The sequence below is a fragment of the Rhipicephalus sanguineus genome, chromosome 5 (genome assembly GCF_013339695.2).
Source record: "Rhipicephalus sanguineus isolate Rsan-2018 chromosome 5, BIME_Rsan_1.4, whole genome shotgun sequence".
In the NCBI taxonomy this organism is placed as follows: domain Eukaryota; kingdom Metazoa; phylum Arthropoda; class Arachnida; order Ixodida; family Ixodidae; genus Rhipicephalus; species Rhipicephalus sanguineus.
The window spans coordinates 33,827,387-33,840,047 of NC_051180.1; the positions used below are offsets into that span (position 1 = coordinate 33,827,387).

At 43.4% G+C, this 12,661-nt stretch overlaps 3 protein-coding genes across 3 annotated transcripts in view; 2 read left to right on the forward strand and 1 right to left on the reverse strand.

The window, feature by feature from the left end:
- Positions 1-1,413: 1,413 nt before the first annotated feature.
- On the reverse strand, positions 1,414-6,812 carry LOC119393462 (dynactin subunit 6). The gene is made up of 7 exons (XM_037660493.2): positions 6,607-6,812; positions 6,431-6,498; positions 6,237-6,342; positions 5,743-5,819; positions 5,511-5,558; positions 3,951-4,093; positions 1,414-1,627 (listed from the first exon to the last, which is right to left on the reverse strand). Exons 1-7 carry the CDS (start codon positions 6,639-6,641, stop codon positions 1,523-1,525), a joined length of 582 nt encoding a protein of 193 aa, XP_037516421.1. The 5' UTR covers positions 6,642-6,812; the 3' UTR covers positions 1,414-1,522.
- Positions 6,813-7,086: 274 nt separating this feature from the next.
- LOC119393463 (integrator complex subunit 13-like) lies at positions 7,087-9,415 on the forward strand. Its single transcript, XM_037660494.2, is given in 2 exon segments — positions 7,087-8,062; positions 8,064-9,415. Coding segments are annotated over 2 exon segments (2,103 nt in total). The 5' UTR covers positions 7,087-7,228; the 3' UTR covers positions 9,333-9,415.
- Positions 9,416-10,100: 685 nt separating this feature from the next.
- The window catches only part of LOC119394615 (uncharacterized), a 43,247-nt gene continuing 40,686 nt past the window's right edge, over positions 10,101-12,661 (forward strand). Inside the window, exons 1-4 of the mRNA XM_037661934.2 lie at positions 10,101-10,335; positions 10,425-10,458; positions 10,542-10,683; positions 10,815-10,926. Coding sequence (XP_037517862.1) covers positions 10,443-10,458; positions 10,542-10,683; positions 10,815-10,926 — 270 coding nt within the window. The 5' untranslated portion in view covers positions 10,101-10,335; positions 10,425-10,442. The remainder of the gene's footprint in view (positions 10,336-10,424; positions 10,459-10,541; positions 10,684-10,814; positions 10,927-12,661) is intronic.

A 12,661-nucleotide genomic window follows, 5' to 3' on the forward strand; every position in this document is an offset into this window, starting at 1 on the left:
CCCGAGGAGAAGACGAAACTTACCGGCGGATAGCTGCAGCTGATGTTCCGGGGAGGTTCGATGCACATTCGCCGTCCGTACTGAAGCCTGGCGAATCGAAGTCGTCTTCCCTGTCTGTGCTGCTACCATCATCCAGAGATTCCCGCTCAGATTAATCGAAATCCGTCGAAATTCGTCGTTTCTGTGGAGCACCCGCGAGCGACGTCTACGCGAAGTACGAAACAACGAGAGCGCTCACCTATCCGACTGCGAACGAGCTTTAAAAATCTCCCCGTGGTGGAAAAAAAGAAACTCGCAAACAAAACTGATAAAAAACATGTTATTTTGCCCTTCGTATTGCGTTAGCTGTCCAGAACCGCTCAGAGAGTGCCAATACTTGAACTTAAAGTCATCGATAACATACTATCGATTGGAATAGGTACAGTCACGAAAGTGTTGATGCATATGGCAGCAAGGCATTATCCGATATAACAGGTTATACCAAATTTAAACTTGCTTCGACTAGTATTAGTACATTATAACTGTAATAACCAGTACAACCTTGTTTTGGAGTACACTAGTACCTCAGCATTAGACAAGCCTACCTACAGCTCTTATAGGCTTGCGACACAGTCGGATTGTCGGCATAGATAGTAATAAACTCGACTCCAAAACACAATAAGTGCTAATCCGTTCGGACTAATAAAACTGCCTTTCAATACATTACGGTCGTGGATTCTGCAACAGTAAATTTATTATTAGCTCGGCAAAATGAAGATGAAAGTTCAGTTTTCTGAATTTCACCTGAACCACCAGCATCAGTACCTCTACGTGACAGCCTGAATACTAACGTCATTTTCGCATTTCGCCCGTTTTGTTCTCGTAAAAGTTAAATATTATTGTAAGCCTCCATGTTGGGAAATCTAGATGTACAATGCCGTTCACCTTTAATGATGAACAGCTATAATACCAGAGGTGATGCCGTCAATACTGATAGCAAAATTTAGAAAACTGAACTTTCACCTTTTTTTTTGTCTAGCTTATGAACTCACTATTGCAGAATTAATGAACAAGTATTGTAAGATCGTTTTGTCAATCCATACTGATTAGAACTTTTTGTGCTTAGGAGCAGAGTTTATTACTGTGTGCGTCAACACTCCTACCGCGTCAAATCGAGACCCACATCGCGACATCTTGTTTCTGCTTTTTCCCCTTCTTTGGAGAGGAGGGGGGAAGGTATGGCTTACTGAGCTACTTACTATGAAAGCGACCGAATTTTCTTTCCTCTGGTAATGTAGGAGGAAAATTCATTAACTAGTACAGCTCAAGTTGTTTTCACACCAGGACTTAGCCGCTGCTATAGTGTGCAGGAAGCACAGCGATACTCCGATAATTACAGCACTCTATGAAAAACAACACACCAAACAGGCACGTCATATGTTGTCATTTTATTTCATTCTGATGCACTTGCCATGGAACCTAGCACCGGCCTCCTTTACACATCACCACCTGAACTAAAGCAGAAGCTCACAAACGTCCGCCTCTACTTTTTCAACTGCTGGAGAACTTGCTCTCCTTTGGATGGTTTCCAAAAGTAGTGGTAGTTTGGCAGGACCTTGGTCAGGAAGTCAAGCTGCAGCGTCTGTGTCTGTACACCAAAAGCCAACGTATAATTGGGTGAGAAATACACCTTTGACATGAGTGTGAAAAATGCTTGCTGACGCTACATATATTGGCTGTGGATTAGCGCATTCTCATTCTAACGGGCCCTTGCTTCACAATCACGGCACCATTTATAGTCATGGAAAATAAGTAAATAAAGTTAGATGGCCAGAAAACGCAAGCTCTAAAGACAAAGAGTAGCAGCACCAGCGAGGATGTCGATAGGTCAACAATTGACAATACAAAGGCTTCCATTAACCATTATTGCACAGGAACATGCGAAATTACATGCCTAAGAATAAAAACAAAGCTACAAAGGTGTTGCCACAGAGGCTCCTTCCACATCTCAATTCAGCTGCTGCCTATTCAAGAAAAGAAAGACACAGAAAACACACTATGTGTGCCACGTGATCAAGCAGTCAAACTTCGCTAGCATAAACTAAAATGTATTGCTATTGCTTATTCCTCCATCATGACTTTGAACCAGTCTTTTATTTTTCATGTGCAGGAATGAGGCGGCTGGTAGAGATGCAAACCATAGTGGATTTCACACGATCATCCCGATATTTAGAGAAAAATTCCAAATCTCTGCAGGACCCTTGTGGGCCCAGATATGTGTACCACATATCTGAGCGTGAGCAAATGCAACCCAAGGTTATCCTCACAGGTGTGCTGAGTGCCGTGCGGCTTAGAACTTGTACATTCCTTCAATTTAGAGTGTTCTTCCTTTCATAACCATGGACATTACAGCAGAGAATTTTCACTATTGTGGAGGGTTTGTCGAAAGACATATGTGAGTGAAACACGTTATAGCATAGGCTGATGTAGATCAGCCTATACCCTTTCCCCTGCCCAGGATACTGCACTTTCAGACTGTGTGAATCAGGGTTACAGACTGGCAGGGTGGTGCAGGCAAGCAAGCTTCACTGCAAAACGGTGGTGCATGCAGTGAAGCAAAGATGTCATATTTCCTGCATTTATGCCAAGTTTGTTGTTATATAACTTAGAAGCACAGACTTTTGGGCGAGTTGGTAATGCATTATGTAATGAAGGGTATGCTGCCAATCGCAGTATCTGTGTAATGCTACCTCATTAACCAGTGTCTATTAACGGGCATGTCGAAGTGTTGCTATTTTCGGGTTTTTCAGTTAGCTGAAGAACAGGCCTAAAACGGCCTCTTTATAAACACATGCCTCAAGTTTCTTGCCTCTGACCCCTTGGAATGGTTTATGCTACATCGGCAGACATTATGCAGAGCCGTGGAACTTAACCAAAACAACTACCATTGTCCCAGCAGTTATAAATACAACCAGCAATGCCAAAGTACATGAACTTCGGCATTGCTGTTGTGCTTACTCAACAGCTGTTAGCAGCTAGTGTATTTGCATGCACTTTTGACCATGACTACGCTTTAGATATGTCCCAAATTGCCCACAAACTGTCTGTAAGCAGAAGTGCCAGGGCACTTCTGCCTCAGCATGTTACCTGTGTGCTGATTGCAGGTGTGAGCACATTTATTTAGTAAGCCAAAGTATTTTAAACTCATACAGCAATTGCATGTCAAAGGTGAAATGCTTCTTTGCTCAGACTCAAGTGGTTTATGTATAATGGAAGCATTACAAAAGGAATAGCAATGCACTATGGTAAAAACTGCCTCCCTTGCCTAAAACAAGCAGCTAACTGTCCTTACTGATTAGCTGACAGAATGCTCGGAGTTGATGTGCTGGTTCGTTCACGTTTAGGCAAGACACGGCAAGTCGAGGTTTCAGCAGTGCATGAAATATACTAAAACAAGACTTGATTAAAATTCATCGCTACTGGCACTCTTTTCTGGTCCTGCCCTACAGGAAGCACACAACATCAACATACCTTTTCTTACATTAATGTTTGTGAGTGACACTAATTTTTCTTATTTCGTCCTCTACTATAACCATATTTCAAGTATAACCACCTGACAAGCATGAAATCTGTCACTAGATATTGCATTAATTCTCAGAGACTGTGACAATTGTTTGTCTACACACATTGAAAAGATACTATGTATAAGTTATATGTGACATGCAGTCTGCTATCTTATGACACGGGTACACAAGTGTCTCAAGAACGGTATATATACTGCAGTATTGTGTACATGTGCACACCAACTGCTCACTGCTACAGCACTGGCTGCCAAAGTCACTATCAAGACCTGATCTTCCACCAATACATATTGAATTTGTATTCCCTACGATATTTTACAGAAATGGACAAGAACACCTTTTATGTCGTCGTGGCAACAATCCAAGTGCAGAGCACCATGCATCACTTACAGCTGGCTTTTCATTCTGGATTCTCCTTTCACATGTACGACCATATATTACTGTGTTTTCCTTGAGCTTCTCATGGGTACTGACTTCACACATGGCCCCGATGACACAACCACTTGTCAGCTCAGTGTATCTTCCCAATTTACCTAAAATCAACATAAAGAGAAAGAAAAAAGCACTTTGTTAGTCCACATTGTGGTATGCAATACATATAGAAATGCCAGTGTGCAAGCTCACTCTGGGATAAGGCAACGCATGACAGCAACGGTTAATGCTGAGTTAATACACCACATTGCTGTACTGGCATCCTAAAAAGAAAGAGCCTTCTTCTAAGGTATTGCTTCACTTCAGGAGATTACAGGGCTTGTAATATAGGTAGTACGAAGAGAATGAGGTAGCTTCATCCTCTCATTTTTGTGAAAGAAGTGCTACACACCGAATGCTGCGTGAGCAGGAGTGTTGCTGTGATGCACAAGCCATTTACCCCAGTTCCGTGGAATTAGGTATTTTGTCAAATCCTTTCACTGTCAATCCCGAGACAACTTAGGCGACCACACCCGCACAAGCCCCACCAATCCCAAGTATATTCATTTAGTCTTTCTAAATCACTCTCTGGCACTCACGAGACAACTCTTGCAAAAGAAAATAATGGGCGTCCGTCCCGTCATCTATGGGGGACATATAAACAAGTTCAACCTGTAGTAAAGTTTTGACAACAGATGGAGTGCATGTTTCTACAATCGCGTCGGTTCGCGTCTCTTTGCCAGCATCTCAGCAGCGCAGCCATGGCAAGTCATACGTGCATGCGCAATTTGACGAACTAAGAAGTTCGGGAGCTTTTGATGAATTCGGGCTCCCACCAAAGCAGATAATTGTGGCTCTTCAATTTAAATTAGTGGCGAATTATTTTGTTAATTAGTTAATTGCTTTACTTGTTAACTTGATTATGAGTGCAACTTTTTATCTGATGAGATAATGCTCAATAAAAATGTTGACATGGCCTGTAGATCATCCTACTGTATTGCTAGCATAAAATTTCCACATAACATGCAAAAAAAAAAAGAGAAAAAACCCAGCAGGGAGTGCGGAGCAGTGCCAAAAGGAACCCAGCAGTGAAAGGGTTGAATTGCATTACATGACCACGCGGCCACTTCCAATGTAAAAAGGTCAGCTGATGCCCGATATTGTAATATCAATTCAACATGATGGAGCTTATCAATATCAAAAGATTTGCCTGGATGGAGCAAAACTTCACGTGCACATTACTCGATGTCAGCCATAAAAAAAGAATGCAGATGGCAACAGAGGTAAAAGTACAGAAGGCAGTGCAGTGGATTGGACAAAACTTTGCACAAAGACGCTGCCCTGTCAAGTGGTGTAAGTGATCGTATAGTATGCTTGTCTAGCAGCTCTCATCAGTATTAAGTCCTTTTTCAGCTCAGTAAAACAGTTCCATTTTGTTTTAGATCCCCACCCCAACCCCCCTTATATTCTCACATTAACACACTACCGCAATATCTATTTATAAGAATGAACACTTGTGATGAAGTCTGTCATACTCACTTTTTGACTCGAGAACATTGTTGTTGCCTATTAATAGTGCTTCAGAATCTGAGTAAAAGACAGTCAAAGGAATAACATTTGTTGTGAGAAAGAGGGTTCTTTATAGAGCGCTACTGGTACCATACCCCGCATGTTAACAAACTTCACCAAATCATCGTAAAACAAAGGCAAAGGCGAAAAAAAAAAAGGCATGGACATTTCTATTTCAATTTTATAGCACACAGAAGGATACAGCTCCCAACTTCGAAAACATTGTTGTTCCCAATTGTCATTACGATCTCCGAGTCAGGTGGGTCTCCTTCCTTTCTCCTGAAATGAAAATGAGAGAAAGTGAGCGATATGAATGAAACATTCCTCCATAATTCGTCACATATTCACGTTGTGCGGCGGAACTGTTTAAATCTTTTGTTTAGACGACGGCTATCTTGTGTTTCGGCACAGAGCTGACCGCAACCTAATTTCGGCTTTAGCAGTTACTTGAACTTACGTACACCATAAAATTAAGATAAATCGAAACTATGGCAAACGGGCTTGTGTAATATTGCCCTGCGTGCTTTCCTTGTAATTCATGTAAGCAGTACTTGGCCAACGGCCAGGGATTTGGACAGCACTGTTCAAATTCTCTACGGCTAGATAAGTACCATTTACTACGCTACGTTCGTGAACTACGAACGATCTACATCGAAATAAGTACAACACAAATTTCGAAAAAGATCTGAGGCACACCTGTTGACTATGTAGACTTGCTCTTCAATGAGGTTGTTGTCTCCTATAATGATAGGCCCAGCTTCAGCAATAATGTGCGCAGCGGGATGAACAATCGTGCGGCTCCCTGCAGCAAATGAATGAATTTGGTTGGTAAATACCGAGACGCGCTGCAAAGTAGTATGAGGTTTTTGAACGATCACAAGGCCACAAACCGATTGTAACATCTCCTTTTATTTCGCATTCTGCCGTCACAACAGCGCCGGCATATATCTTCACAGTTCTGCAAATGAAATACGACGATCGGTAAGGAAAACACGTCTTAAAAAGTGTTGCATTGTTGTACTGAGAACGTCCAGCATAAATGACACATTCCAAGTCGTGCGCTCACCCGCCAGGAGGCTTAGGTAGGGATGCTGTGCTCATTATACGAAAAACTAAGCGTTGCTGCTTGAGAATTGTAGTTACAAACAAAAACACGGCTATTTGATGGTTGTACGCTAACTCTTACGGCAAATTGACAGATTCCAAAACCACTCCTTGCCAACCACTTTAGGAAGACTTGTGGCTACGGCAATGGCTTACAATGGAAGCCAGAAAGACGTTTTACTGGTTAAAAAACATGGCGCCCATGACGTATCGTACTTTAACTTGCAATGCTCAAAAGCATAGCCTTTGAGATTAACAACAAAAAAATTATTGTCATGACGTTAGTTTAAGCTTTCATATTTTATATAATTTATTATTCTTTACAACAAGAAATTTTTATTATATTTGTTAGTTTGAAAATTATTGGTCTTAGTACGATACGGCCTCGAATTTTGCAAGTTCGGTTGCGTTAAAAACAAATATGGCCGCTTAAACAAAATGGCGCAAAATGATTATTTGTGAAAGCAGGAATGCCGGTGTGCCATTTGTGGTTTTAGCGTTGTGTAGATGTGACGCTGTAGACGCGTTGTAACTGGAACATCCTATTAGTTGTTATTGTGTCCAAGACGCTACGAACACCTACCATGACGCTTCCTGTCAGCCACAAGACCGTGTTCGTGCTCGATCACAGCCCGTACTTTCTCACCTCATGTCAGCAACACATCGAGTTTGACATCTTCACGAAGACGCGGCAGCCAGGCATCATTCCGCTGGCTCCCATCTCGAAATCACTCTGGACATGCAGCGTCGAAGCGGCGTTCGAGTACTGTCGCATCGTTTGGGACGTTTTTCCCACGAGTAAGCTGATCAGATTCGTCGTCAGCGGCACTTCGGCTCGCTATTTGAATTCGTGGATGCAGGAAGACCAGAGTATGTCTTACCTGATGGCGGTTATGGCCCAAGTTGGCGCGCCTTCCGAAACTGGCTCTTCAAAGGACTACAACATTATCACCGGACTCACCGCCGCGATAGAAGCCCTGTGCGAGTGCAGTGAAGTGCAGCACGAGTGCCGCACGTCGCTTACTGAAACGGCTGGGAAGATGGTCAACAGAGGCCGAATCGTGTGCATCACGTCTATGAAGTCTGACGCCGAGATACGAACTCTCGAGGAGAGGTTTTATAACATCCTAACAGAACACAACAAACTAGCGTCTGGCACAGATTGCCTTATGCCAGTTCACAAGTGCGAGTTGGTCGTGCTCCTTACCTGTCCTGTCAATAAGGAGATAGATATGACCGGCTTTTCAAAGCGTGATGTTGGATCTGTGCTAAGCAGCGAGGTTCATAGGTGCCGATCGGGGAGGCATCTAGCCGTGAAACTGGGATACCTGGTTCAAATACACTACAACCTCGCCTCCACGACTGTAACCGGGATCCCTATGAAGGAAGAACAGAACGCGAATTCATCCGCAAACTACTGACGTTGAACTTCTGCACCCAGCTGCTGCTCACACAGAGCTGTTCAAGACTGGCTTCAGTAATACCGAAGGTGTACACGTAAGCACGGTGAAAGAAGGACAAGCATACGAAACAGTCACGTTAAAATGGTGCACTCCGCGCTCCAACAGTGTAGAATTGCAGTACTGCACAGGAGCATTCAGGATTACCCCCGTAGATATCAACAGCAGACCGTCGTCTTGCCTCACAAACTTTCTCCTCAGTGGCCGAGCAGTAATGCTTGAAATGCCAAGGAAGTCGGGCTCCAAAGTGATGTCCCATATGCTTGCCAGTCATGGTGGAGAGATATATATTCACACGTTGGGGACGGGTCGGTCCACACTCGAAGACCCGCCTTCGATTAGCGAGGGCTGTGGCGGGAGAGTTACTGATTACAGAATCAACGACTTCGGGGAGTTCATGAAGGATAACAAGCTTGTGCCCTTCAACGTTGGTCCGAATGATCGCCAGGAGCTGCCTATTCAGCGTGCCCTGAAGAGACTGCAAAGGCTGACCCAGTATTGGCCCATGGTGATTAGCCATACAACCATCTTCAACATGGCCTCACAGTTGGACCCTCTTCTTACACTAATAACCAAGGAGAGCTTGACACCGGATGAAATCATAGAGTGCAAGAAGGTCATTTACCTTCTTGTCAGCATGGAGAGCAAGGGTACTGCCCTGCCTGTGCCCACCATTGGAATGCGTGGCAAAGGGCCCAAGCGCGAGGAACAATACCGAACCATGTGGAATGAGCTGGAGAACTACATTAGGATGCACTGCGTGACAGCTGAACACAATGTTATTTTGGATTGTCTCTTGGAGTGCAGGAAACCAGCCGAATGCGATGCTAGTGGAAATAGCCAGAAGGCTAACAACATTACAGGTATTAAAAAAACTGAGAAGGGACTGTCTGTAAAGGATGAAAAAGGTGAAGGGAAATGGTCAGAAGTGGATCTGAGCTGGCGGGAAGGCAAGCTTGGGGACGCAGACAAGGTAGAAGAAGGGAGCTGCAAACCTCCTTTGGTGAAGAAAGCGCGTAGTAGTGGTCTTGACGGAGACATGCTGGGCTCGACCAATCTTCTGCATCTGTGGCGGAACAAAGTGAGCACAGAGAATGCGAGAAGACACGTCGAGTTCGCTGGACGATTAAATGGCGATGGTAAAGTGGCTAAGTTGTACCCAAATCTGAACATTGATGGCAATGATAATGAAAATGAGTCAAAGCCAAATGCTACTGCCAGGTCCTGAGCGGTGCAATGAAATGCTCCTTGAAGCATGTTTGTATATATGTATAAAGACAATGTGCATCAATAAATGTTCAGTGAAACATACATAGTGTGAAATATGCTGTTATCTGAATTGCATGTACTGATGATTTGAAATGTTTCCCTTGCAGGAAATCGATCAAAAACTTCAATATGCTTGCTGCTTCGCTAACTTGTGTGGAAATTTTCATTACGTTTAGCAGGAATGTGAAAATGCCCATCAGATAAAAGCCCGTCAGTACTTTTCTCTCTCTCTTGCTGCTGCAATGCCAAGGAAAGCAAGCGAGCGAACAAGATGATGTTGATTACGCCTTTTGATCGTAGCTGCGTTGCGCTGTTGTGCTCGAGGTAGGGGGTTCGATCACGGCGACATTGAATGCAGGAGAATCGCCGAAACGTTTTGTGTGCTCTTTTAAGAATAAAAGGGTACCCTGTTGTCCAGATTAATCAAAGGGCTTGTCTCGGAACCAGAATGTAGTTTTGCGCGTGAAATTTTAACGGTGAAGTTATTTTTGATAGCCTGTGAGACTGAGCGATAAAGAAGCAACATGCGATCTGCTCAGTTACGAATCTCAAAGGCCACTAAATATCTAAAACAAGTTTGCTAAGTTGTCACTAGATAGCGCTAGCTTTTACACAAATTCAAGCGTTGCATTATTGAGCTAGTTATATAAAGTAGTATCTAGGCTCCAGAATCGGCATCGGCATTGGCATCGGTTCGCAGCAGCGTCGCAGCGTGGTGTGCGCCGGTGTGCGCTACTCGGACGGCCGCATCCACGTGCTTGTGTTTACTGCTTGCTTACCTTTTGATCTGTGTCAATGTGTATAGCCTTCAAAGCTGTTGACGTTGTGTCGCTCCTGAAATGCTAAACCAGAGAGACCAATTTTTGATTGTCCGTAAAGTTTCCGTTGACGCGTAGTGACTGATTGACGTGACTGACTGACATCTCGTCAATTTTCCCGTGGACACTTTCCAGCATAAGAGAGTAAGTTTACGTGCCTCATTGCAGAAAAGGCGACCCTTAATTGTTTACCGAGATCAGTGCGTTACCTTGATCATCGTGCTTCTTTGCAGAGCCGAGTTGGAAGCATCATGGCTCTCGCAAACAGTAAGTGAAAGCGGCGGATTCGATGCTTTAGTGGTGGTCTCTGTCCTTTCGCATTAACCTGCTTTCCTCCATCCCAAAAATAGCTTTGCTGTACGAGCTCACCAATAACAGCGTAAGCAGGAGCATCGAGCTTGTTCAACTGGCGCTACGTTCCCCTGTCTACATACCTCAAAAACGAGAAATCATCGTCTCGTGGATCTGTCGAACTGTCGAGAATCGACAAAGGTGAGCGATAAATCTGCAGATTAAATTTGATCAGAGTTCTGAATCAAATCTGTTATGTTTGATCTACGTCGGTTATGTGCATTCGCCTTTGTTTACGTGACGATCACGCAGTTTCTCTTGCTTTACGCTAGCTCGAAGTTGACAAGCGATGAAGCTGGTACTCTTTGGAACATACTCCTGTCGTTGGTCAACGATATGCAGCCTCTTGAGGTTGCTATGGTTGTACAGGACTCGTTCCTGCAGGTAATGTAAGCTCTTTGTACGTGTTTGCGCGCTCTAAATATTGTTTGATAAATACCCACGCCTTTGAAGTAAGTGTGTGTGTGTGTGTGTGTGTGTGTGTGTGTGTGTGTGTGTGTGTGTGTGTGTGTGTGTGTGTGTGTGTGTGTGTGTGTGTGTGTGTGTGTGTGTGTGCGTGTGTGTGTGTGTGTGTGTGTGTGTGTTGTTTGTTATAGCATGTCACCAATTTTCTGACTTCGGTTGATCGTTATCATTCATAACTGAGTGCTCCACGCCTGGCCAAGATTTTGCAAAAGGAAGCCACATGTGTGGCCCGCACAAAAACTAATTTGAATATATTGTAGGTTAGGACATATACAGTCATAATTTAACCTCTTTTAACTTGAGGTAAGGGAAGTGACAAACTCAATTAAAATTGCTTTTTCATTCATTGTTGATCTCGTGCTGTGCATCAGATCTCTGTTGATATACATGGCATGCATTTCTAAACAATTAGCCAGACTTCACACAGTCACCATTACTATACCATAACTTTACACGCAGGGAATTGTGACGACAACATATTTGTGTTTTTTCTTCACATAGATGTTTGTATCAACTGGCATACTTATAAGTGTTAAACAAATATGCAGCTACACTTTAAACTCGATCTAACGAAACTCATTTTACGAAGTTTCCGATCTAACGAAAAAATTTCCATTCTGCGGCAAATACCCATAGGTTTCAGTGTTGTCATCAACCTGAATTAACACACTAATTTGGCCACCAAACCCAATTTAACACAGTTTTAACTGAGTGAAAAAGTGGTGATTTTCTTCTCATTTTGACCGAGATGGGTTTTTCTTCGAGCGTGTGCGCTCACGCTATCACGTTAAAACATCTAGGTGCCATAGCTACGGCCCGAGCTTTACTTTGACGAGGCTCCACATCACACCAATGCATGGAACAACAAACTCAGCAGCTGGTAGCGTTCTTACGTACTGGATGGTGCTAGAGGCCGCGGTAGATGGTTTGGTTATTTCGTGGTTTATGCAGTGGATAGTACTGATCATCGCCTTCCATCTTTCTCTCTTGGCCTCCTCACACAGTCACTGCATTTGTTCGCCGCGTCATCGCATGTCAGTAGGCGGTCAAATCTCCACGGGACCATCTACCTGGTCTGCATCGCCCGGACATGGTGTCTCTTATGTCTTGGCCACCCTTGTGGGCTTTTCAGACATGCAGGCATGGGTTGCTACCAGAAATAATGCCGTGGGAGCTGTTGGGTGCTACTACGTTACAATTTTGGATTTTGAAGGTCGAAAAAATCCCTTTCTCTATTTTACTAAATTCCCGATATAACGAAATAATTCGAGCACCCCTATCGCTTCATTAAATCAAGTTTCAACTGTATATGTTTAAACCAGCAACTGCAAGGTAAATTAGTAGAACTGTTAATTAGTTAATTGACCTGCGACATCTTTTTTTTGTGTGAAGCATGTCTGCCTCTGGCAGCGTTTCCTTTTTATTAACGAAGCATGCCTATTAGCCATAAGTGTTCTACAGCTGTACGCAAATTTCAGTAGTTTGGTGCTGTGGAGGCTGCATAATGATAGTGACAAGAATGAAAAAAAGCTCATGTCCTTATATTCATGTGTACATTAAAAATTAGAGGTGGTTGAAATTTTTGCAAAGTCCTCCACTACCAGCTGTCTCTCAAGGCTCAGTTCTCATTTTGAAAGTAGAAATGTAATTAATC

Bases quoted from the DNA above. Each gene is read 5' to 3' on its own strand.
- LOC119393462 (XM_037660493.2), bottom strand. From the start codon at position 6,641: ATGAGCACAGCATCCCTACCTAAGCCTCCTGGCGG. The intron at 6,499-6,606 runs GTGAGCGCACGA...TTTCATTTGCAG, and splicing joins CTACCTAAGCCTCCTGGCGG to AACTGTGAAGATATATGCCG. The intron at 5,559-5,742 runs GTATCCTTCTGT...TCTTTTACTCAG, and splicing joins TGTTTTCGAAGTTGGGAGCT to ATTCTGAAGCACTATTAATA.